This window comes from Eleginops maclovinus, chromosome 6, assembly GCF_036324505.1.
Source record: "Eleginops maclovinus isolate JMC-PN-2008 ecotype Puerto Natales chromosome 6, JC_Emac_rtc_rv5, whole genome shotgun sequence".
Lineage (NCBI taxonomy): Eukaryota > Metazoa > Chordata > Actinopteri > Perciformes > Eleginopidae > Eleginops > Eleginops maclovinus.
Genome location: NC_086354.1, coordinates 14,913,486 through 14,937,909, shown reverse-complemented (window position 1 = coordinate 14,937,909; position 24,424 = coordinate 14,913,486). Strand labels below are relative to the sequence as shown.

At 42.2% G+C, this 24,424-nt stretch overlaps 1 protein-coding gene across 2 annotated transcripts; it reads left to right on the top strand.

Annotated features, from left to right (window-relative positions):
* Positions 1–391: 391 nt before the first annotated feature.
* On the top strand, positions 392–22,853 carry bcl2b (BCL2 apoptosis regulator b). 2 transcript variants are annotated; one of them, XM_063885802.1, is made up of 2 exons: positions 392–1,523; positions 1,732–1,960. In XM_063885802.1, exons 1-2 carry the CDS (start codon positions 975–977, stop codon positions 1,783–1,785), a joined length of 603 nt encoding a protein of 200 aa, XP_063741872.1. In that variant the 5' UTR covers positions 392–974; the 3' UTR covers positions 1,786–1,960. The 2 variants fall into 2 exon arrangements, with proteins under 2 accessions (XP_063741872.1, XP_063741871.1); XM_063885801.1 differs by lacking the exon at positions 1,732–1,960 and adding an exon at positions 20,268–22,853 and having other exon boundaries at positions 403–1,523.
* Positions 22,854–24,424: the final 1,571 nt, after the last annotated feature.

The window sequence follows — 24,424 nt, the reverse complement described above, 5'->3', positions numbered from 1 at the left end:
ATGCTTTGTTTGTCCCCTTCTGAGAATGAGAAGACATGCAAGAGAGATAGAGGAGACTAGGTCGGGAATCAAAAGAACACAGGGAAATTGTATACAGGTACATCAATTTTGTACTGCAAGGTTAGATCTCCATCCACAAGGGGGTGGCTGGACAACATCAAAGCAGCAAGGCATGTCTGGCTCTGCTCCTCATGAATTAACTAGGATCCTCTTAGAGCTTTTCTTGAACATTTCTTGGTGTGCATCTAAATGAAAGCTGTGAGATTTGAGTGGATTTCAGCCGATTAAATTACGCTCTTCACATGCAATCACCAGAATAAGGGAAATTAATTATTTTTGTGCAGTTCGTGTGCACTAGGAGTCTCTGAGCGCAGCCAAAGGAATTACTTTGCGTAGCTGACGTCAGGAATACCTCACCAGCAGCACTGGCGGTGGGCAGGGAGCTTCTGCGGAGGATATGTGGAGCAATCGTGGAAGAGGAGTCAGTCCGACCTTGTCTGGCTCACAGTCCTGCGCCTAGTTGTGCGTAAATGCTAAATAGTTGGCTGTGTTTGAAGCCCCTTCCGGCGCGAACAACTTTGGCCCTCATTCATGTTTTTATTCGCAACACATCAGCGTCTGCTACACAGGAATAGATCAGCACCACTCCAGCCTCTTCCGCATATTGGATTTCAATGCAAAGAGAAGGTCGCCAACGTCCGTCCTAAGGATTCGGGAAATGAAGACTGCTTCTGACACGTACTCACTATGTTTTACTTTTCAAACATTTTTTCTGCACAGTTTTGATTAAGTGATTTCCTTCAACTCGCGAAGCATTTTCTCCGTGTGGGATTACCGTTGCATTGCCTCTTTTTTTAACACAACCTATAGTTTTGAATGAGCTTATGCTGTGCATTGTACAGTGCAAATATTCGGTCATGATGTATTTATTTTAGGACAACCTCTACCCGTAGAAAGTGCCAAATTAAGACGGAATGGCGAATGAGTGTAATCGCAACATTGTGGAGAAGTATATCTGCCATAAACTCTCCAAACGGGGCTTCGCTTTTGGCTTCGATGATGTCCGGGATGAAGAGGCTGATAATAATGGGTCGATAGTTGTCCCTGCACCGACTTTGGTCCGCCGGTGCCGTGAAGCCAGCACCGGGCCTGACAGCGAGAGCGTTCCCCAGCTCTGCAGACGGCTCCCCCAGCCCGACCCGGCCGTCGACATCCACAGAGTCCTCCGGGAGGCTGGAGACGAACTTGAAAGACTATACCAGCCGGACTTCACGGAGATGTCTCGGCAGCTGTATCTCACCTCCACCACCGCGCAGAGGAGATTCGCCGAGGTCATAGACGAACTGTTCCGGGACGGGGTGAACTGGGGCCGGATTATCGCTTTCTTCGAGTTCGGAGGCACGGTGTGCGTGGAGTGCGCCTCGAAGGAGGAGATGACATCGCAGGTGGACAACATCGCGGAGTGGATGACAGAGTATTTAAACGGACCTCTGAGCAGCTGGATACAAGATAACGGGGGATGGGTAGGTCTGATTCCGTGTAGTTGAGTGCTTTACAGATGTGTGACACGGTGGCAAAAAAGTCCCCTTTTAACCTGTCTGAAGACGTTCCAGTCAATACGTTCACCTTCTGTATAGGTATTTAATTGAGATGACATCGTATATTCTGACATTAGCTAATATAACTTAAAAACCATAGCTATAGTTGATTAATACAAATCTGTTCCTCTAGATCTGCCCATTACGCACGACAGCGCCAACGTTGGACATGTTCGGCCACTTATGAGCTGCTCTGATTGGATGTTCATGATGGCTGTCAAACTGATTTGACCAATCAGACCGCTTGCTCTGTCACACCTCCCTACGCTCTATCACAAGTTCCGCCCTGTAGGAGAGGCAGTGACAGCTTTGCAGCTGTCATGAGCAAAAGGGTTAGCCCACTCTGTTTAAGGGAGGGAAAAAAGCTTATAGAAACTGTATGAAATGCATCACAGTATGGATAACTTTAGTGATTGTTACAACATTTACTTATATATATATATATATATATAAAGCTCTACACTGCAAAGTGGTTCAGTGCTGCTGTGATGTGTTTGGTTTTGGTTGTTTGATGAGGTCAGTTGCACGTCACCAAATAGAAAAGCATTGAATTACTGTGCTTAGGGTTCTGGGCAGGGCTCAGCTATTAGAGCCATTTTCACAACATCTAATGATGCATTTACCTTAGGCACAAATGTGGAGAGACATCCAAACTCCCCCCCAGATTATTCTTTTCCACAGCCAGCAAATGGCACACCCCTCAATGAGCTCCTCGACAAATTATTAAACTAATTTGTGATGAATTAGCCTTAAATTAGCGGTGGTGCTCCTAATGAGAGCATAACATTTGTGCTCGTTGGTAACTTAGCCGGAAGGTATCAGAATTGGGAATTAAATTTTTTTTTTTGGGGGGGGGGGGTGCATCATCAATGATTCATATTGAACATTTCATCTCAAAGGGAAGGACCATTTAACATTCCCCTTGAGTCTGCCTTGCCCCTGGAGGTGGCAGGTTGTGCCACATATCAAAGGCAGGCAACAGAGGGAGGGCCCTGCAGGAACACAGCGTTAATCTGCAGCCGCTGTGTTTAACATGCAGTCCTCTGTGCATCTAGGTTGGGACTCTTTTGTCTGCTTTTCTAGACCTGGGCCTTGAAGCCGGCGCAGGCTGGGCTGCTAAGATTCCAGCTCGAGGTCTCTAGAGCCTGTGCCCACTTTACAATAATGTAGGTCATCATAGTCTGTGTTTTCCAGCTGGGCGGAGATGGCTGTATCTCTGCTGCTGCTCTGCTTCCACTGGAGAGACTGAGTGTACAGTTTTTAAATCCAAAGGATTATTCAGGATTATTTGAAAGTTGTTTCCACTTTGGGTCATTTTAAATGATTTCACCCCTCAGCATTAAGGAAACTCTATCCACATTATTTTGTCTCAAACAAGGCTCTATATGAATTTATTACAGTATATACTAGCATTGGAGCTTGTGATTTTTTTTGGCCCTAATGTTTTGATCTTTATACTGATAACAGTCTAACAGACTCTTGATTTATGTACTAATTTGAATGCTTGTCAGGTTGGGGATTTCCTGAGGTGTGTGTGTGTGTGTGTGTGTGTGTGTGTGTGTGTGTGTGTGTGTGTGTGTGTGTGTGTGTGTGTGTGTGTGTGTGTGTGTGTGTGTGTGTGTGTGTGTGTGTGTGTGTGTGTGTGTGCGTGTGTTTTTCAGTTACCTGGCATTTAATAACCGACACAGCAGACACAGACCTTTCTCTGTACTGGTTTTGTGAAATTTAGCTTCTCCTTTTTTGATCAACTTCTTATGTTCGAAATACAGAAAAGTCTCTGTGTAATTCAGAGTGTGCCAATTGGTTGTTTTGTAGCTACTCTTAGATGCTGAAGAAAAATAACTCTGTATTGTTTTTGGGGATGGGCGCACTAAAAGTTCTTGATTTTGTTATGATGTCGAGTTATGCATCCACACCCCGGATTGCTGGGATTTTGTTTAAAACACAAAGCCCTATGAAGTCTAGGGCTGTAGCCAGGATTTGAGAGATAGTGAGGTAATGTGTCCTTTAAAAAAATCAGAGCAGCAAAACATAACAAACATGTTTAGTTATTTACATTTTTCATGATATTTAATCTTGTATTTTCTACATATCATGTTTTTAATTCAAAAGCTTCAAAACCTTCTTTGCATTGCCAGGATTGAAGTTCGTCTGGAAATATTAAATCCCTTTATCCCTTAGAGTAGTAGAATGCATATATATTGAGTCTAAAAATATGTGAAACTGCCATTCGTACCCACCATGTGATACCTTTTTAATTGTAGGACATAAACTTCACTTTAGTTACTACAATTCCAAGAAAAAGCGAGGACATGACCTCGCCGTCCTCAATGGTGCTAAGGCCCTGACAAGGCTGCCATTGTTTGGCTGTTATTGGTTTTAGTGTGAAAGCTTTTTATGAAGAATCGAATGGTAATATACTTTTCTTTCCATCCACTTTGGGGTCACGCATTTCAGAGGTTTCATTTGGGTCAAAAACATTGCATTCACTTTATCCACCAGCTGCCAAGGGACGATGCTTTTGGCTCTGTGAGGGTACAGACTTTTATTTTTCTTGATTGGGTTCACGCAGCTTTGATGATGAGGATATAAAATAAACAAAGTAATATGTGAGTTTAGACAATTTGTGTTTATAGTCACTTACACTTTCCATTGTGCGATTGGATGCAGAGGTGAGCGTTGTGTTAACCACAACCTGTGAAACAAAGGTGGAGGCTAATCAACCTATGACTGACATTTTGAGATGTGGAAAGAGCTTTCTATCAGCAACCCTCTGTTTCCTGTTGTTTTTCAGACAATTTGTTTCCCAAAATAGGAGTGCCCACTAAATGTTGTTGAGTCTAGGCATCACAAGCGGTGAGTCAAATACACCTTAAGTTAAACAACTGCATTTTAGACACAACATACCTGGTACTGCATTTGCAAAAACCTAGCTGAGGGTGAAATAACTCCCTTTCTGCACTGATTACTTCCCACACACCCGGATGTAATACACTGTCCTTGCATTGTCCTCAGCACTCAGTTTTTTCCACCTGCAGCCTATGAAATTTCATTCTTTGTGGAGGCAGAAATTGCACTCATCAGTGAACGATTGCATTTTGACTGCGGCGTGACCCACAAAGTGCTGCAGTTTATTGTGTTTATTTACAGGTTTTCTTAGTAGATACCAAGTGATTGAACAAAGTGGCAGACTTCTGAAATTGCATGCTTGACCTCAGACATTTGACTGGTGGGTGAAGTAGGCGGCACAGCAAAAATGTGCTTCAAGAGAACAACAGCCAATCCCAGCAACCATTGGCTGGATTACCATGAAATGATGTACAGACCTTTATGGCCCACTTCATATCAGGTCAAAAATGAATGAGCTAAAACTTGCAAAGCTAATGGAATTCCCATCAGCTTTGGGTTTATGTTTGATTACTGCTTATTAGCAAATGTTTGCATGCTAACATGTTACACAGAGCTGGTTAAAAAGGTACACATACCTATGTTACATCAGTATGTCAGCATTGTGTGTTAGCATGCTGACATTAGCATTTAGCCCTGTCTAGCTACCATGGCTGGGGACATGTCCTCTTTTTCATGTAGTAGACGAGACAAAGGAGTAAAATCACCAGATTTTATTTTCTCTTGAAAGTCTCAAACAGCAGGATCAGATGTCTGAGGAATGCTGCGATCCAGGTGGCCTATATCTCTGTGTCGCAAGTGTGTGTGTGTGTGTGTGTCTGTGTGAGAAGAAGACAATGTAAGTTTGCTTGGGTTGGGTCCATCCTGTGGGGGATTCCCTGAGTACAATCTGTTAGCCGACGGGTGGGACCTGCATGTTATTACGATATTGCAGGCATCTGGCTGCGCCCCACTCCTCTTGTTGAGGCGGATCTGGGACAAAGAGGAAGTCATTAATCTCCATATAGGTGACATGTCGGCAGAGTAGAGGAGGAATAAAAAAAACAAGAGAAACTCTCACAAAGAAGGTTACATGCAACCACTGGCAGAAAAGAAGAACCCGGTGATATCTCACTTACATCCAATTTGTGTCTCCCAGATGCAACTTCAATCCGTTAAACACAAGTCAATACTTTCTGCGCCAACAAACAAGTCATGATTGATCCATCCGTTCTGAGCCAGTCACAGTCCGTTGTTTCCTTTTTCCATCTGTTAATTTGTAGTTGTTTATCCGGCTGGCCTCACAAAATGAGTGTGTGGGACGGACTCTGGTGTCTTGTTTGTAGCAATCAGTGAGACAAATAAACAATTACTCATGCAAATGCCCCACTCATAATTTCAAAACACACAGAATAACAACTTAGTTTCACTTCTGAGGAAGCAAACATGCCTCTAACTGAGTTTTGGAGTTCGTTATCTCTTAATGTGGACTGTTGGCTCTGTAGTGGAGACTTTACACCACAAAAGAGCTCAGTGTGGCGGGAAGCAAGCCAAGGTTTACCCCCGTACTGAACCCCTTTTGCTGCGCAGGCCTCCATCGTTCGCCATCTGCCACTGTGTTTACACCCATCAGCCAGGCAACTGTAATCTGAGAAACATTTCCTACAGACGCAGGCAGCTCTGGGCTGTTAACTCTATGAATTAATCCGACATAAATACTTTCTTTCAGGAGCAGTCTTGAAGTAATCTCAAGCCTCTCTGCTATCTGAGTATCTGAGATTCTTAAAGCATAAAGACCTTTGTTCCACATCTTGAGTCCTCTGTGTGGAATACTTTTGCAAGCAGGGTTAATTATTATATATTTATTTATATTTTTCACAGCCATTATCACCAAGAACAAGTTGGTTTTCTTACAGCAATTCCTGCTTTGCTCTTCAGTCTTTCACTACATAGAATAAGGTTTTGTTGCAGCTGGATAGGTTCCAATGAATAATTCAGATGTTCATTCAAAAATGTCATCTGCAATGCCTCATTTTTTCTGACAATACAGTCAAGTTGATTGTCAAACTGTAGACATGCTGTCAGTCCTAATTATCGAGGAGGCTGTTGTCATGAGGACACACTGTCTTTGCTAAACTTAAGTTTACCCAAACAAAGGATCAGTATGATACTGTTTACTGGAACGTAAAATCTGTTATGTTTACACCATATTTGCCATTCCACACATGACAGTGCACCTTTTTTGTGAATGGAAATCATTTTAACAACATGGTTAACACAGAAATACAGTTTTTATTGTTCTTGGAATATAATTCTGGTGCTTGTGAGTGCTGTGGTTCCATAACCCTACTTCTCTCCAGAGACCCTCCACCCTGTCCGGTGTGTTTATTTCTGTGCATCCTCAGGAGAGGTGAAGTCTGCTGGGGAGCAGCGACTGTGAATAAATAATGGAGACGACCTGGGTGTTTCTTTCCTGAGAGGCGGATAAAGGTTGTGTGCTATTCTGCCATTTGACGATAATGTCAGCTGATTCATTTAGAAACCACTGAAGGCGTTGTGTGTACAGATGTGTGTGGTTTACTTATGGTGTGTTTATTTGGTCTCTTCTTCTCTTCATTTGCCTCTAGGGCCATGTGAGCCTGCAGATTGGTGTTGGTGAATTCAGCCATGTGATTGTGTTTCCTTTTATTGTTTTGTTCCAATCCGTAATCACATCAACCTGCTGTTTCCCTGCTTCATGAGGGCCACGTGCCTGAGCTGTTTAAAAGCTCTATTCCAGTCAGAACACACACTGATGAATTATATATGGCGGAAATAAACTTGGACACTAAATGGATGTCCCTCAAGTAGAACCCCAAAGCCTGCCTGTGCTCAAATCAAGAGACTACCTCTTATTTTTTGCTCTTTTTTTCTCATCCTCTTTCTCGCTCTTTCTGGCTCTTACCCAGCTACCATGGACAAACTCATAAACACAACACACACACACTTTTCCAATCCCTTCATAAACAACACACTAGGACCTTAGGAGCTGGCATTCAGTGTCAGGTAGCGTTTCAGATTCCTGAAAAATGCATGGACACGTGAGAGGCCTCTAAATATAGAAGTGTTACCATCACTGCTCCCGTGTGGTCCTTTAATTGTCAGGTTACTCAGGAATCCCTGCCCTGTTTGCTTCTGTGCTACTGTATCATCAGATCCACATCAGACACTCGTCCGCCAATCTGCATGGAAAAAAGCTTCTAATGAACCGTTTGAGATAGCAGATAAAAGAGTTTTCCACCTTTCCTGTCATGTTTGGAGCTGGATAATGAGGAGCCTACTGAGACACAAGTTGACTTTGCCACTGGGCACACCCTTGCAAGCTGTGCAGCATATCAATATAGGGCAAGGTTAAACGGTTCCTCCCATTGTCTAGCTGCTGTAGATATTTTTGGGACAAACCCCCAAAAGAGTTCAAAAAAGATTTGATCCTCTCAATTAATTTCTAGAGCAACAATAGCCATTTGAAATGCAGCTGCCTGGGAGTCTCTCCTAAATTACTACATTTTCTTTAAGAGAGAGCATGTTGCATGCAAGAATAACCTCATTAGAGACCCAGTTAAAACACATATCTTCTTTTCACTGATAACTAGTTAATGAAAAAAGTCACTCTATAATACAAATCTGCTGATTCCATAAGGGTTAAATGGGAAGATTTGTGATTTGAGTGAATTGACCCTTTGATGTTCATAGATTTAGTCACAAGCAGGACAAACACAGAAGCGGATGTACGGGTGCGAATCAATTATTTGCTGTCTACAAAATGGCTGTGTACACACTCACAGGCATATGCACACACGCTTATACTGTGGCACATCAGCATGTACACAGAGAAGCGGATGTGGTGGTGTGAATCAATAATGCTGTGTTGTCACAGTGACATGTGAGCCATGGCAGGGAGCAGATGGCCCCGGGGTGCCTAGCTTCCTGTTAGCCTTGCCATTCAGCCTCCACACACGCACACACACACACACACCACCACCACCACGACTACCACCATCTCCGCTGGGATTTCCTGGTGCAACTAGCCACAGCACTGGCCATTAACAAACAGTAAATCATTATTGGTTCTTTTCTGAGTACATGCCCTCCTAAAAAATGACAACAGCCAGATAATGGTAAAAAGATTTCTCTGCCCCGTCCATGGAGGTCTGGGGTAAATAATTCTGCGCACCCCCTACTCGATGGGAATTTTAGCAGGAGAGTAAATAGCCCTCTAGAAATATGATATGTTTCTGTGGACCATGAGTGGTGTCAGCCATTACTCAGGTGTCACTTTGACTAGGTGGTGTTGATTGAGCAATTCCGATGGTTTGTGATGGTATCTCTGATCAAAGACTCAATTAACGCAGTGAGCCAGTGGCAATAAATGTCAGATAATCTGTATATGAAGGGGATTTATTCAAATACATGCTCTAGAGAAAGGGTCTCTGTGGAAAGGCCTTGGAGAGAACACTTTTGTGCTGATGGCTTTCAGCAGGTGTGTGTGCAACCAAGAGCTGCATCTCCTGGTGAAGCTCACGTAGCACCACCCTCTTGGCAGTCACCTTTGATGGGGACTGATTAGGTTTTGAAGTGCGGAGAAAACGATTCACCCCTGACATTTGGAAGATAAAAGCCTTGTGTGCTGCTAATACAAATAGTGTTTCAGAGCGTTGATGAAACTCTACGCCATCCCGCACTCTTGATGTTCTTCCAAACTTGCAACCGAATTCTGTTAGCATGTTGCTGTCGCAGATAAACCCTGCTGTCTTCAGAAAGCTACCCCTGCACGATACTTCTCACATGGATATTTGCTGGCAGGGGCTTACCCACCATCGCCATGGCGTTATATTACATCAATTTCGCAGGGTCTACTCTGAAGGAATGATGCCTTTAATTGGTTGTTGGGCTGTCATTACAACTTCAAATAATGACAGATACTTCAAAGAAAACAGGGAGAGTTGAAAACCGACAGCAATTCCTTTTATTCTCAGGTAGTTTGTTTAGCATTTTTGGTATTTCTTTGACAATACAGCTATGTTTTATGCCCGTGAATTTTCTAAGGATCTTGTGACTTATGTCAGAGCAAATCTTTTACAATGCCTGGATTCAGTTATGTCAGGCACCATTTTGCTTTATAGAGGAGATTTAACTGTCACATGTCTAGACGAGCCTAATGTCGGCAAATCTAACCACGAAAGGCTTAATCAACTCTGCTAATTGACCTATGAAGTGCTTCATTTATCTTTCGCACTTTGTTGCACTGGTGGTAAAAACGTTGTAAAAAGAAAGAGCCCACAAGGTTTATATATTCTATTCTTTAATCAACCTTACTATATATATGTAAGGAAGACCTTTCATTTTTACTTTGGCTAATAATTATCTTTATAAACTAATTTTCTGATAGCGCCCAACCTATCGCGACAAGCACTCAGACTCCTTGACCTTCAAGGTTTCCAGATTTGAATTAATGTTAGTCTATATTCCTGCACTGCAGGGAGGACATTGGGTTAAAATATATTCCTGGATGGCTGGACATCACAAGGTGTCTTTGATCAGGAGGTGAGGCTAACAGGGTTGAAGAGGAGGAGGAGAGATGGATGGGAAGCAAGTTATGAGGCTTATAAACCAGGCAATATGCAGTACAGTCCTCCCACTGCCACATGTGCAGCAGCCTGCGAGGTAATTGCTGTAAAAAAAAAAAAAGGCACGGATGGTTAGGCTACCAGGGTTGAAAGGCCAAAGCAAAATGGAGCTAGTAGAGCAAACAGCTTTGATTTAGTGGGAGTGCATGCTGTTAAAAGAGAGTTGGGGAAGTAGGAGTAGATTAGCTCACTCCATAGACATTTGAGCAAATTTGGAAAAAGATGCCTGTTCAAGTCAACTGACTCGACAATCATCTGATTCTCAGCTGATCCATCTGCTGACTTAGAAACTAGGGGAATGTGTTTGAAAACATTTCAAACTATTTTTTCATTATTGCTCAATTTTCATATTGTTCCTGTATGAATTTTGTTCTCACTTTGAGGCATTTTATTCTCAACTCAAGGCTGTATATTCTAATATTTACTACACAGTCTACTCAGGCAGTCACTGTGTACCACTAATAACATTTTCCATAGTAAATGCCTCTATTATGACACTAACGTGTGCCTAATTAGCTTTCCATGCATTTTCTCACCAGACCTTCAATGTTACAATAGGAAACTTATTATCATTCATCAGGTAGGGTGTGCTTGTTTCTCTTTGGTCTCTGCATACAAGACAGGGAAGGTCACACGGCTCCCAGTGAGCCAACCTGCTCCAGATTGTTCAAACAAAAGGCCACTTTGAAAGAATGCCGCTCCCATAGCTGTCTCCAAGGTATATGAGACTCACGTTTAACTCACACCAAAGAAAGGATGAAAGACCAGGAATATAAGCAGTGTCCACCCCGGCTCTTAGCTGCTTGAATAGGATTTAATAGCATTCACGTATCTCTGAAAAGGATTATAAAGTTATTTTGTTACATAATGCAAGTGTGCAGTGAATTCATTTGCCTCGCAACTTGGTTCCTTGAGATTCCTTCTCATATCAGGCCTCTCGAGCACACAGTGCCGTTGTTTGTTTCCACACATCAATGCATTCCACTCATTCCTCTCCCCCTGGATGGAAATCAGCTGGTTGCCTGAGAGAGGTCATTGAACTTTTCCCCAGTATTCCCAGCCTGAGAATGGAAACAGGGGAGGAAAATATTTTTTTGGCCAGGAGGCCGTTTGGATTCATTCCGATTCGCTTTTAACAGAATTGACAGTTAAAAATAATATAGACTGTGATTAAGTGCTTTGATTTCTCAGCCGGATGTTAAATAGTGCAAGCATCATTTTTGCTCTCCCCCCATCTGCATGCAGGTTAAAGAAGTTTTGTTACGCATTCCACAATTTCAGCCTGAGGGAAAGCTGCTTTTCTTCCCAATGTCGGGATTTGTTTTCAAAGATGATACATTCTTTCTTTAATTACCCAATGCAATAATAAAGGAAAGACGAAAAAACTACCAGTTAAAGAACCTTGTTTTTTTTTAGGAAAAACTGTAACTGTCCGATGAATGTAGTGGAGGTAATTACCGTTCATTGTATGTTTAAACAGTACTTGATTAAATGCACATTGTTACTTTCCATCACTGGCCATTGATGTCTTCACTTTGACTTTGTCAGACATTTTCCTTGCGGTTCTCCTCCTCACTTCAAAGCTGCACCTCAAAGAGGCGATTGTTTTCTCTGACATTATCGGACATCTGAGATCCTCGATGCGCTCTGCTCCATCACAGCGTGCCCCGTCCCAGACTGTGGCCTCTCTCATTTACATGGGTACACAGAGAACACTACCTGAACCTGAAACCTGGCCCCATGTACTCCAATCACGTAAACCGCTCCAATATCTTGTTGCCAAAACTGACAAGCTTTCATTTAGTGAACCTTACAAGACGTTTCCTGTATGAAAGGGGAGAAACGAGAGGCACTGGGCGTATAGCTTTGATGTTCTAATACCTTCTCCTTCGCTGACATGTTTAATTCTCTATTAAACAACATTACACTTGATTTGTTTGGCAATGCTTGCTAAATTATAGAAGCAACTTGGGAGTTCAACAAAGGAAAAAACATTCCCTCTTTTTTGAGAACATAAAATGTGCCCATTTGTTGCATTTAGCATTTTTCTTCGAGTTGGAGCTAAGATTTAGGAGTCGGTTAATGGTTGAAAACAAATACAAATCTCTTAGTAACAGTGTTAACCAACTGTATCTCTCTGCTGCTGCACCCCCTCCCTTTCTCCATGGTATTAGTATGACTACATGTTTGGCTTGCCTCTACTCTTTCCCTAGTTACCCGTACACAGTCTGTGATTTAGCCATATTTGGCTCTGCCACAGAGAAGCTATAGTCTTAAAACCAGACAGTGATGTCATTACCGCAGCATCTGGCACAGGAAGTGACTTAACATCCACTGAACTGTCAAGCACTTTTACAAAGACTTTGTCAGTTGCTTGCTGCCTGAAAAGCAGCTTTCTGAACATCAGGATTGTGTCATTCTGTTACATCACGGCTCTACAATGCAATCTCAAGAAAACCACAACAACAGAAAGCTGAATGCAACATTTCAAGGAAACCAGATGACTGAATTACTGAATAACCCTTTTCTTGGGCAAGACAATAACATTCAACTATCGAATGTGCTGCATCCATCAGGCTGCAGATGGTGTTCCCACAGATCCCATTCATTACACCATATACAGTAGTCATTTCTGGCTGAGGTCTCTCTGTCTATTTTCAGCTCCACTGCATTTGAGATGGTAGTTGTGTGGTCTCAAGGTCTTAACGGGTCAGTGGATATGACTTTTAAGGCTTAAAGCAGCATGCCGCCCTTGTCCCGGAAATGAGCCTCTCCCTTGGGCTCTGTTTGTCACAAGCAAGAGGCCACCTGGGAATCTGCTGATTCCCACGCTCTCTATCAGAGGTTTTTATCTGGACCAATCAGGCAGAGAGGTTCTGCTATGGGGGGTTCCCACGCCTCCCTGTTTTTCCAAAAATAAGACATACTCTGGTTCCTGAACACAGCAATCCAAAACTGATTTAAAGCTGGTAGAGCAGATTGACTTGTGAACGTTTTACTTCTGTGTTTAATTATTAACCCAAACTGCAGTGAATGTCAAGAATAGTATTGCTTTTTCTGTCCGCTGAGTGCTTCTGCATGTTTAAAATGCCACAGAAATAACTTTTATTCTTCAAGGGGCTCTTTATATAAGCACTTTTGCATTCTTGAGTGAAAAATCTGTACAAAACAACTCACGGAGGTCGAAAGTTTCACGCAATTACCTCAGGCTCCACAATTTTGTGGCTTTCACATGCTTACATGGATTTTTGAAGGCCACAAACACGTCACTGGAACAGCCGATGTACATTGCAAGGCTTCCTTGGAGAAAACACAGAGCTATTAGACTTCCAAGTGGCAGACATCCTGTCTTTACTGGAAAGACACTCAAGCCCGGTTTAATGCACTCCAAACACACCAGCCTGCTCAAGTGTGGATGATGAGTCAGCGGCCCTTTCCACTCTCTCTTTATTCACGTGCGCGTCATCGGTGGCCTTTTAAATTGGCAGAGATGTGAGTTGTTTTATTAGATTGGGCAGCCTTAAACCAGAAGCCTGATATTTATAGCAGCACAGAAGTCTTGCGACTATTGTCACTTCCTCCTACGCTGAGGGGCCGGATGGGCCCAAAGCAGACATCCTAGGCAAGGCAGACATCCCCTTTTAGCTTTATTGTATCTATTTGAGGAAGCCATTGTGCCAAGGTCTGGCAACTGTGAAGGATTTTAGATCAATTGCTCATGTTGAAAAACGTTTCAAGGTCAAGATCACAGCACTGGGAAAGAAACCTACTGGCTGAGCTGTAGAGATTGTCTTATTTATTGTGAGAAAAAAAGATTGTCTCTTTTTGCTTTGATGTCTCTTTGCTCTGCATGAAGAAGTCACTGATTCTAAATGATACACTGAGCTTCAGTAAGGCGCAAAGGTGCAGATAAACCAGGAGGAGAGCAAGTGACAGGAGAGCAAACAGGGTGAGCATCTATCCCTTGCCCTCACTTCTCTGAGCATGCACGGTCACCCAGTTCTTCATTTCATGTTGGATCAAAGCAGATAAATAAACAATCAATAGCCTTAACCACACAAAAAAGGCATATAAATCAGGATTAAGTAAATATATCACAAATGTTGCTCAGTCTGCTATCCAAAAAACTAGACACTGCTGCACAAATTGGACGGCTTAACTCCAGCGATTCCCCTGTTCCTCCTACCTCCTCAATGGGATGAAAATCAAGTTTACCGAAGCGTTATTCATCTCCAAAGAAGCCAAAGTCTCATGTGTAAAGTTACAGTCCTCATTTATCTGGCTGGCTTAGACAATGAATAATGGAGACAATAAAAAGCAGAGAGTGTCATGAGGAGTGTGGGTGATTTACTGGCGATCACGTTTCAAGTTCCAGTGGAGCAGGCTCGCTCCCACGGGAGAGCATGCTGTTTTGTAAACACACAAATGCTGCTGCTGACGTAATTTGAATATTTATGAGCCTTAAGGGTATAATCTAACGTCAAAAATGATTTCTCCCCTTTCAGTTCAGTCCAATGAAGGTACACTGCCAAGTTTGAAACCTGGGTCTTCACATGTTAATAAAAGGTTTCCTGTTTCTTTTGCTTAAAGGTCGGAATTTAGCTTTTGTTCTGGTTTTCATCAGAAAGGCTAATATAAATCAGTAGTTAGCATATTGGCTAGCTGTGTTAAAGGCTATTTATTCATTGGTTGTGTTGGAATTTATAATATGAAGGATGTAAATTTCAGAAAAGTCAAAATTTATAGAGCTATTGTGTTGTTTGACTTTCTGAATATCTGATATAAAAATGATCCATTTGTATCTAATTTTATTGTATAAGTTGAAAATGATATCAGATATGCTTGTTATTTTATGTGAAAGATCAAATGTTTGAGTTGAACAATTACGGGTCTCTCTTGCGAGGGGTTTCAGGGGTGGATAATGTCTCCCGAGCAGTTTTATGGCTCTCTGGGCTAACATAAAAATACATCATGAAATGAATTATTATACACTGGATGGGGCTGCATTTTATAATTATTTTCTTTATGGATTATCTTGCTGATTATTTTCTTGAGTAATTGGTCTATACAATGTCAGAAAATCCTACAAACTGCTCATTACAAGATATCCTACCTTAACTTGGCTTCCTAATATGACTGTGTTTCTATCCAACCTACGGTCCAAAAGCCTAAACATATTCATACAAATTATTCATGCCATTTTAAATGCTGGAAACAAAGAACACTTGTGATTTAGGATGTGATATCAAGGAAGCTTCTCAGACATTTTGATAGTCTGATCCAGTAAAAGTGTGTCTAGTTGTTGGCGTGCTTTCCGGATTTGTACAGCTTTCCACCCAGTTTGTCTTCGTCACTTGGCTGCAAGGTTGTTGTTTCCAAGTATTGCAGTATTGTCACAGCGAAGTGAAGGGCTCAGCGTCCTCAGCTCGAAGCTGTTTGGCCATGCTGACACAGGGGGATTCACTGGGTAATGAGTATTGCAACAAACTCCTCTGTCATCTCATTTTTGCCGGGCCACTCGATGGATGACACTTCAGATCGAATCTGACCTTGCTGCTAGACGAAAGGTTGCTGTCCTGTCACCTATTGTGTCTGGAGAAGGGTTGTTTTACCTGCATTTGTATGTGAATTCATGAATACAAATGATAATATACAGTCAGAAAAAAAAGAGAGTTATTAGTGTATATTTGGATCAACTCAGATAGATTACAAAGGACATTAATGCCTTCCTTGCATTTTTTTCAATCTCCAATTACGCTCCCTTGGATCCTGAAAAGGGAGTTTTGTTTGACTTTAATTAGCGGCGCAGAAGTCTGCAAGAAGCTCATTAGAAAATCAAAGACGGCTGCAGTGGTAGCAGCAGCAACATCAGCGTATGCAATATTATATATATGTTACTATGTGGATGCTTTGGAAATAAACAGAGCATGAGGAGAAGCTTGGTTCAGAGGTGAATAAAGCAACAGAGCCACACAGGCACTTTAATTACAAGTTGAACTTTAACCCACATCCCTTTCTCAGAGTCTCAGTCTGCCCGCAATTACCCACAGAAACGTCCCAAAACAAAGATGACGGCCTTATCATTTTTCTATTTTGGCAAAGTGCTGCTTAGGGTTCTTAACGCAGCCAGCCAAGTGAACAAGATGACTCATTATTTTCCACACAAGCCAAGCAATCATTCCCAAAAGCAGAGGGAGACCCAAAGGAACTGGCAAATGTTTGGCATTTCCTGTTAGCCTTAAGATAGCAGGAGGCCATCCGGGGGAAGACAACAGTGTAAAATCTCTTTGTGTTTATGAGAAGACACTGAGCAAAAACCGAAAGGTCTATATCATGTGAAAAACAAATCAGAGGTCGAGGACAGGCTCTCCCCACTGGTGGGAAAAGCAAATCATGCGTGAGGCTTCCAACCAGTGTAACCATGACATTCAGGCAGCTGGTTGCCACCCCATGGCTGAGTATGGGATCCTCTTAAGTTTGCCTTCTTTACTCTGTATGCGTTTCTCAGAGGGATTCATTGTGTGCTGTAAAAACGAAGGCAGGGAGTGTGTAAACCTGGCTAGGCATTTTCCCATTGGATTTTTTCCTTCTGTAGGGCGGCTGTGACCTTTATAAAGCCATTGATCCAAAAAATGAATACTTTGAAGAACTGCAACCTGGACTTTATTTCCCAGAAGCACACCTGCTGTTGGTGGCAGATGGATTGCTTCGGGGGAGCCAGTTGAGTTTTTGAGGATTATTGAGTCTTTTGTTGATGTGAGTGCAGATGTTTTGTCCTTTCCCGTCCCTGCAAACTTTCTGTGTCCTGCTCTGCAAGCTGCTTATTATCATTGTCTTCAAAGGCTCATTTCTGTTCATAATGGCAGTCTATACAGAAAGAGAATGAGGGAGAGGAAGGGGAAAAAATAGAAAGTACAGAGGTTTGTTTTTCACGTGGCCGTGGAGCACAGCTTGCTAACGTGTGGAGGAAAAAGTTCCAGGAGCATGCCTCAGTCTCATGATATCCACCTGACACCCTCCCTCCCTTCCTCCCTCCCTCCCTCCCTATCTGTGCTCGACTCTCCCCTGGGTCAGTCTGGAGTTATTGCCTACTGTGTCCTTGTGGAATTCTTTCAAACATCCATCACCGCTCTTATGAACCTCTTACGGTAATTGGCCCGCTTTGGTTTCAGACTTAAATAGAAGCTAATCTATGCCTACAGTCTGGGACATATTGAGGACACGAATCATGAGTTTGCCATTTGGTCCGGCCTTGCTAGCGGTCAGTCACATGCACTTGCTGCTGGGCTGTTGGCTGGTTTGTGTTGTGGCCTCAGTAAACTGTTATTTTTCTGCAGTAGGTGAAAAAAAAAAAAAAAGGAGGCAGTGTTTTGCCAGCTAACACATTCCCCTCAGCTGGAGGTCTGAATGAAGAGCTTGTTCTCTAATTAATACCTGAATCCTGGAGAGAAGGAGGAGGGAGGAAGGGAGGGTATCATCACTGAAAGACAGCGTTTGTTCACAAAGCTCCAAAATAAAGCCATCTGATATTTTGCTCTCTATTTACAGATTGTTAGTGCAGCACCAATAAGGAATCACAGCATTCAGTTTGTTAGACAGACCGTCAAAACTTTCCAACTGACTGCTGCTTACAGTTACCTTGTCTCTCAAGATTGTCAATTGCATTAAGGATAATATTCAGTCCTAAAAATCAAGGAATTAAACTGCTTATTGAAATATAATTTTAAATAAATGCCACAGGGATAATTAAATATATCGTATCACATTGTTTCTTACTGTATCTGAGGTCACAAAGTGTTGGTGTGTAGCCTACTATGCTAGTGGCAATGCTCAAGGGATGGCAATGTCACTTGTATTTCAAAATCAGATGGATTGCCATGACATTTTAACAGATGTCCATGATGCCCTAACAATAAATCCTACTATATCTGGTGATCCCTGACATGTTCACTAGACTAATACTCCAGTATTAACTAACATTACAATGACATTTAGTTTAGTATAAATTGTTTACCTCTGGTGGCCGTTCAAAACTAATGATATCCCCATCAGCCTCCCAGCTTTGTGTTTATTGCTACTTATGTTTGCTTGCTAACTTCAGACCTGCCTAGAATTCATATTCAGCGTTGCCATTGTGTAAGTACTGTATGTTAGCAGGTTGATGTTAGCATTAGGCTCAAAGCACAGCTGACTTCAGTACAACAGAGCATGCCAACATTACTGTCGACTCTTAGTCTGTATTTTAGCCCTGGATAATTAAAAACTCTTAGCTGTAATAAAGGAAATGCCATGTGGTTAAAGATATTGCTGGCTGATTTGAGAGTGCAGTGTGTTTTGACACCAGAGGGTCTTAAGTGGGAAGAAAGTGCTGATCCTCTTCCTCCCTTGTGTCACCAAAGGGGCCCCCAGCCTCAGGAATGCGACAGCACGGGAAGGGAGGAGAGGGAAACAGGAAATACTTTTGTCTCCCCACTGCATTTCAGAATGGATGTGTCTTTTTTTTTGTCCTGAGTGCGCTTTTGTTTGATAAAAGGAAACTGTATATCAATATGTCAAAATTATGTTAAAAAAAAGACTATAATGACCCAGTTCTGCATGTGTTCCAGTTAGAATTACACATAACATAATTACTGCAGGTAAATTGAGTCGGATCACAAATAGAATCATAATATATACCCATGGGAACTGACAGTAATGTTAAAGTGAATTAAACCTAACAATTCTTGTCACAGCTAAAAACATAGGCATCAAAGGAGATCAAATGTAGAGCATTACCACAATGTATGTGTGTGTGTGTGTGTGTGTGTGTGTGTGTGTGTGTGTGTGTGTGTGTGTGTGTGTGTGTGTGTGTGTGTGTGTGTGTGTGTGTGTGTGTGTGTGTGTGTGTGTGTGTGTGTGTCTGTGTGTGTGTGTCTGTGTGTGTGTGTGTGTGAGAGAGCAGGGAGCTTAGCACCATGACTTCCTGTCCAGCTGTTCCCGCTGTCACTGCTCAGGAGCAGATGTCTGTATTTCCTTGTTGAAGACACACGGCTGTGGTATTTGCTCCATGAACCTTGCATACACTCAGACATTCCCAATTTGTAACGGACCTCTTTTAAGTCCTCAGCAGAAAGCAGAGCGCCCTGAGTAACATTAATATTTATGTGTGAGTGCTGCGAGCGCTTGTCCAATAACGCTCTCTTTTCACCCATATTTGGTTGTGACCAAGGGATTAACAGTTGAACGAGTCAGTTCATCATAAAAACATACCTCTAGGTGTCCAGCCATTCAGATAACTTTGGTTGTATTTGATATGCTACCTAGACTTCTGCTACCGGTATTAAAAAATTACATTTCAAATATACAGAAGCAGTTTTTAACACAGAAGCAGTCCCATGGTGTGCTGTGGATTATGTAAGAGTAACCACAGTAATGTTGTCTGAACGAAATGTTGTTTTTGAATTCTTGACATTACACATTTCTAAGCCAGATATTTCACATACTGGTTAAATGGAATTGAAATCCAACTATTTGCATGACTAGATATCACAAGTGGAAGGTATAAAAATGTTTTTTGGAGAACTTGTCTTTTAATTTATATGGCTATATTTTTCAATAATTGTCTTATTGTTTTTACCTTCACAAATCCCATGAAAGGACAATAACCACTGTAGTCAAAGCCTGAAAAGCTCTTTTCTCTATACCTGAAAGCTCAAATTAGTCCCAAAATGAGTTAAAACACACTAATGAGCCACACATTGTGACATTTTCCTTCGATTTAATGAATGTGGGCATTGTATTGTATTTTGAGTCAGTCCCACACACTGTCCTAAAAATAGTCCACAACAAAAGACTATATACTTATGCTGGATTAATATTTGTTAAATAATACAATGCCCAGCTGTTTTAACAGTTCACTGAGCTTTTTTTATAAATGACGTTTTATACATGTGACCTGTTTTTAGAGATGAACTCCTTTAGTAGGTACAAATGGGATACAGCATTATCTTTATTGTGCTTCTATTAGACTCCACCCATAAACTAACCAGCTGACGCAAGTATGTTTACACATAGGTAAACAGACATTCTTTGACACCCCAATTAACCGTCTGTCTTTCTCTTCTTGTCTCCCTCCCAGGAAGCCTTTGTGGAGCTGTATGACAGGCAGAGGGACTCCCTCTTCAGTTGTTCCTGGCCCTCCATAAAGACGGTCTTCGGTCTGGCAGCGATCGGGGCAGCCAGCCTCACTATCGGCGCGTACCTTACACAGAAGTGAACCCTGTTTCTGCCAGCTTTTGACTTTATTCCTCCTGCTCCTCGTTCTCCTTGTGCCTCTTCTTTTTACTTTTTATAGATGCCCCTGACCCCTCAGAGACAAGCTTCAGACTCTTCCCGAATCTGGCTCTCTTCAAAGGCCTCGCTCTGAAAACTCCCTCTTCCTCGCCCCTCCATGTCAAAACAGACACCAATCAAAACAACTGAAGGATCCAGATGCACAGCCCATACAGAGGAAAGGACATCTTTAAGAGGCAGCTTAGACGTTATCGCAATAAGCTGAGCAAAGCTGAGGAGAAGGAAGTAGCATCAGTGGCATGCATTTTGTTTTGTTCTGCCTGCTTCTGTACTAGTTATAGCATGAATGTTGAGTGTTAGTGTAGACGTTGCATGTGTCAGAGCTCATGCGGGACCTCTATTTGGAGGCCTTGATGAAGATGGGGGTGTCAGGACAATGATGCCCCATACCAAGGAGAACGGGGGCGAAACCCTGCCCCTGCTTGTTAGGCTGAAGAGCCCCATTTGAACTGTGGACTCCAGTTACCCCCCCTGCAGCCGTCCTTCAAAGGACTTCCTCCGCAGAACAGCTGGTCAGAATGTATAATGGAAACAGCTTGCTACAACCAGGGCGGCTTGCGTCTACTGCTTTCACTCCTCAGACAGCTCCAGTGAACTCTGAACACACTGCACCATTATACTCTCCCTGGCCTTTAATATGTAGAGGACAGGCCAGTGGAACACTGAGCTCTGCAGAGATTGAATGCAGCTTGATTATTGTGCTGTTTTTCATTTTTGAAGCATGAACCAAACCCCCAAAACGGTCTGAAATAGAGGAGAATGGAATGAAAAACATGCAGAAGAATCCTGTCGTTGCATAAAATTCATATGGTAATGAATATACTGGAAAAAATGTTGAGCACAGCAAAAAAAGACAGTAAGGTAAAATCAGATTCTAAGATGGGAGAAGGTTTGAAATGTGCATTCCTTTAGCAAAGCGATAAAATGACTCTCGTTTAAAGGCACCATCACTGTTCACAGATTAGCACCAAGCATCTTATAAACAGTGAGTTATTTTGTATTTTCTACCAGTTTCTTACTGTTAACTGTGCCCATTTGTGGTCAGATTGTTTGAGCTCGCCCAGTTTTTCAAAGCTGACCCTGTGGACACGTGTCCCCCAGCTGCTGAGGCCCAGCACACACTCGGTACTGATTCACTCCACTGACAACGATGCTTGTTGACGTGGACTGAGAGAACCTCGTCTGGCAACAGATGACTGAGTGGAATACCACGGCAGCAGGGTTTCAGTTTGGGACCAAAGCCAGTGTGTCCCGAGTGCTGGAACCTGAGCTGTCCCTTCTCAGTGCTCTGCAAAATGCATTCAGTCATTGATTGGTTTTATCGATGTTTGTCTTGTGTTACAGTCTGATATAAAATTTGGAAATGCTCACAGGCTCCAAAATATTGTATTGTACAGAGTACTTAGCAAGTTGTTTTTGGAAGTGTTTTTATTTTATCTTTCATAAAATAAGTCCTCTATGCATGGATAAAAGATACTGTCTTCAAACAATAAATATGTGCAACCATATCTATAACAGCTGAGGGTAGAAGATAATAAACAACAGCAAAGGAGTTGCATTTTTCTATTTATTGAGAGGTACCCGATCACAGATTTTCTAACAGTACTTTAATGAGAACAAGTAATTGTTTTCACTTTTTCCTATTCTATGGAATCACACTGTAACTACATTTTTTCCTGGCTGCTATAATAACGAGAAAGATGTTTTTCTTTTCATTTTTTAGTGAATTTCGATGTTGTATTAATATCGGCTTAAGGCTGCTATACTGTCAATTTAACTTTTACTTAAAGCTTAAACTGCCACAGATTTACAGTATAGTTCTAGAGAGCTGAAAACCAAAGTTAACTTGTATTAATCTGTAATAAAAATTTAAAAAGTAGCTTATGGAGGATGCACATCGCTTCACTTCACTGTTCAGTGAGGTTTTATGATCTCTCTGTGGAGGGTTTGTCTAGTGTTACTGTACTATATCAGCTTAACTCTTGTCAGCTTTGTTCTACGATGATAACTTGGTGCTTATCTGTAAAATGTTGACCTGTCAGATTTAAACCTCGTCTCGGATGTCACTATAAACAACCCTTTGTCATTACAGCAGCTCACAGTGTGTGATATTTACAGTGATGTGTGTGTGTAACAGAGAAGAAGAACGTGATTTATGATCAGAAGTAGTAACAGTTCAACAGCAATATACTGTAATTTTATATTCTCTGTGCATATATGAATGTAGGCGCAAAGGTTGCTGTACTGTTTTATGTCTATAATCACAAACCTGTAGCACTTAAAAAGTGAAATGTGTTTCTGTTGTTTACTGCTATATCCACGATAAGCTAGCGGGATCAAATTGTTCCTAATAAACCAGATTTCTCAAGCAGCTGCAGTCCAAGTTCATGTAGTGTCTGCTCTTTTATCAATTCTCAACCTCATCTCAGCAAGACAATAAGAGACGTTTTAGAGCAGTGAACCAACAGTGCTCTTTAGATGATCTGTTGTCTATCCACAGATGTGAACCGTATTTGTAAGTCTGGTTGTGTCAACGCGACAGTCTCCTTGAGAAGGACTGTGTAGGCGCAGCAGCCGCACCCCATCAGACATCAAAGCTGTCCCCAAACACTGCACTTGTCAGCCTCCCTCTTCTGCTCCATGCGCTGCTAAACACGAGTGCAAAATCCCGAAATGCCCTGCGGCCAGATTCTTTTTTAACACCCCCTGCCTCTGTTCTGATCACACTTGCCTTCAAAGGCTAAGGCACTCTTGCTGCTCAGTGGAATTTCTTAAAAGCATGATGCAGTAAAACTAATGTTGAAAGAGTTGGGTGTGTGGGGGTGCGAGAAAATGAGGGAAGAGGAGTGAAAGAAGGTGGTGTGTTTGGATTTATCCCCGAGGAGACCAACAGTGTAGGGAAGTTCATTTGGGCTGGAGCCCCCTCGCAATCCCTCCTCTCTCTCCCACTTGCATGCATATAAAATGCATGACACGCTCTGAAGAGGAATTTTAAATTAAGCCCTAGACTTTCAAAAGAGAGTCCAGTGTGGGTGAGGATGGTGAATGTGTGTGTATAAAGAAGAAGATGGCCAGTGAGAAGAGGGGAGGGGGGAGGATAGTGAAGCCCTCCTGCCTCTTCTGCTTTAGGGCTACAAGGTGTAGAGGAGGCTTCCCCAGCTCTGGGTACCACAGGGGAGATTGGGAGATCAAAGAAGATTGTCTGGAGATAGTCTGGTCCAGTTTTACCCTTCATTTGGAAGTCCATCAGATCCACTCACAGTGGAGAGGCAACATTTCACCACATTAAAAACTTCCTGCTGAAATCAAGCAATTTCTTTCAAACGATATATATATTTAAAAAAAAGCACTGCTGGGAATAATTCATCTCTTATTGGAATGTAAATATTCAATGAGTTTCTTATTATAGCAACTGTAGCCTCGCACTGTCTGAACTGTGTACTGCAGTGTCACCTTGTGGCTGCTGCACAAACACTACAGCAGGGTTTAATACATAAAGTCTCTGCAGATTTGTATCTCATATACACGAAACCTATTTCAAATATAGAAGATGAACAATCAGCTACTGCAGAGTTGAGCTAAAAAAAGACTTTCTTCTGGCACATGGTTGCATATCCCTACTCTAACATATCCTCAGGGCATCATGCCATGAAGAGAAAACGCTCCAGGCTGTAGGCTCAACTGCTTTGGTGATGACTCCATATCCGTCCGTGGTTAGTGAGTCTTCTTAGAAATATGTAATGAAGAAAATCTGAGAGACAAGCATCTGAATCTCACAGAATATGGTAATTGGCAGGAAAGGCATGGGAACGCTGTGGTGAAACTACTTACTAAAAATCATGTCAGGGATCAGCAGAAAACCCAAACAGACCATCAGTTCAAAGCTTTAAAGAGGAATGCACTACTCAACTGTTACTCAAAATAGTTTTGGCTGGGTCATTC

Excerpts from the sequence above, each read along its gene's own strand:
- bcl2b (XM_063885801.1), top strand. The coding sequence starts at position 975 with ATGGCGAATGAGTGTAATCGCAACATTGTGGAGAAGTATATCTGCCAT. Across the intron at positions 1,524-20,267 it reads TACAAGATAACGGGGGATGG|GAAGCCTTTGTGGAGCTGTA; the intron begins GTAGGTCTGATT and ends TCTCCCTCCCAG.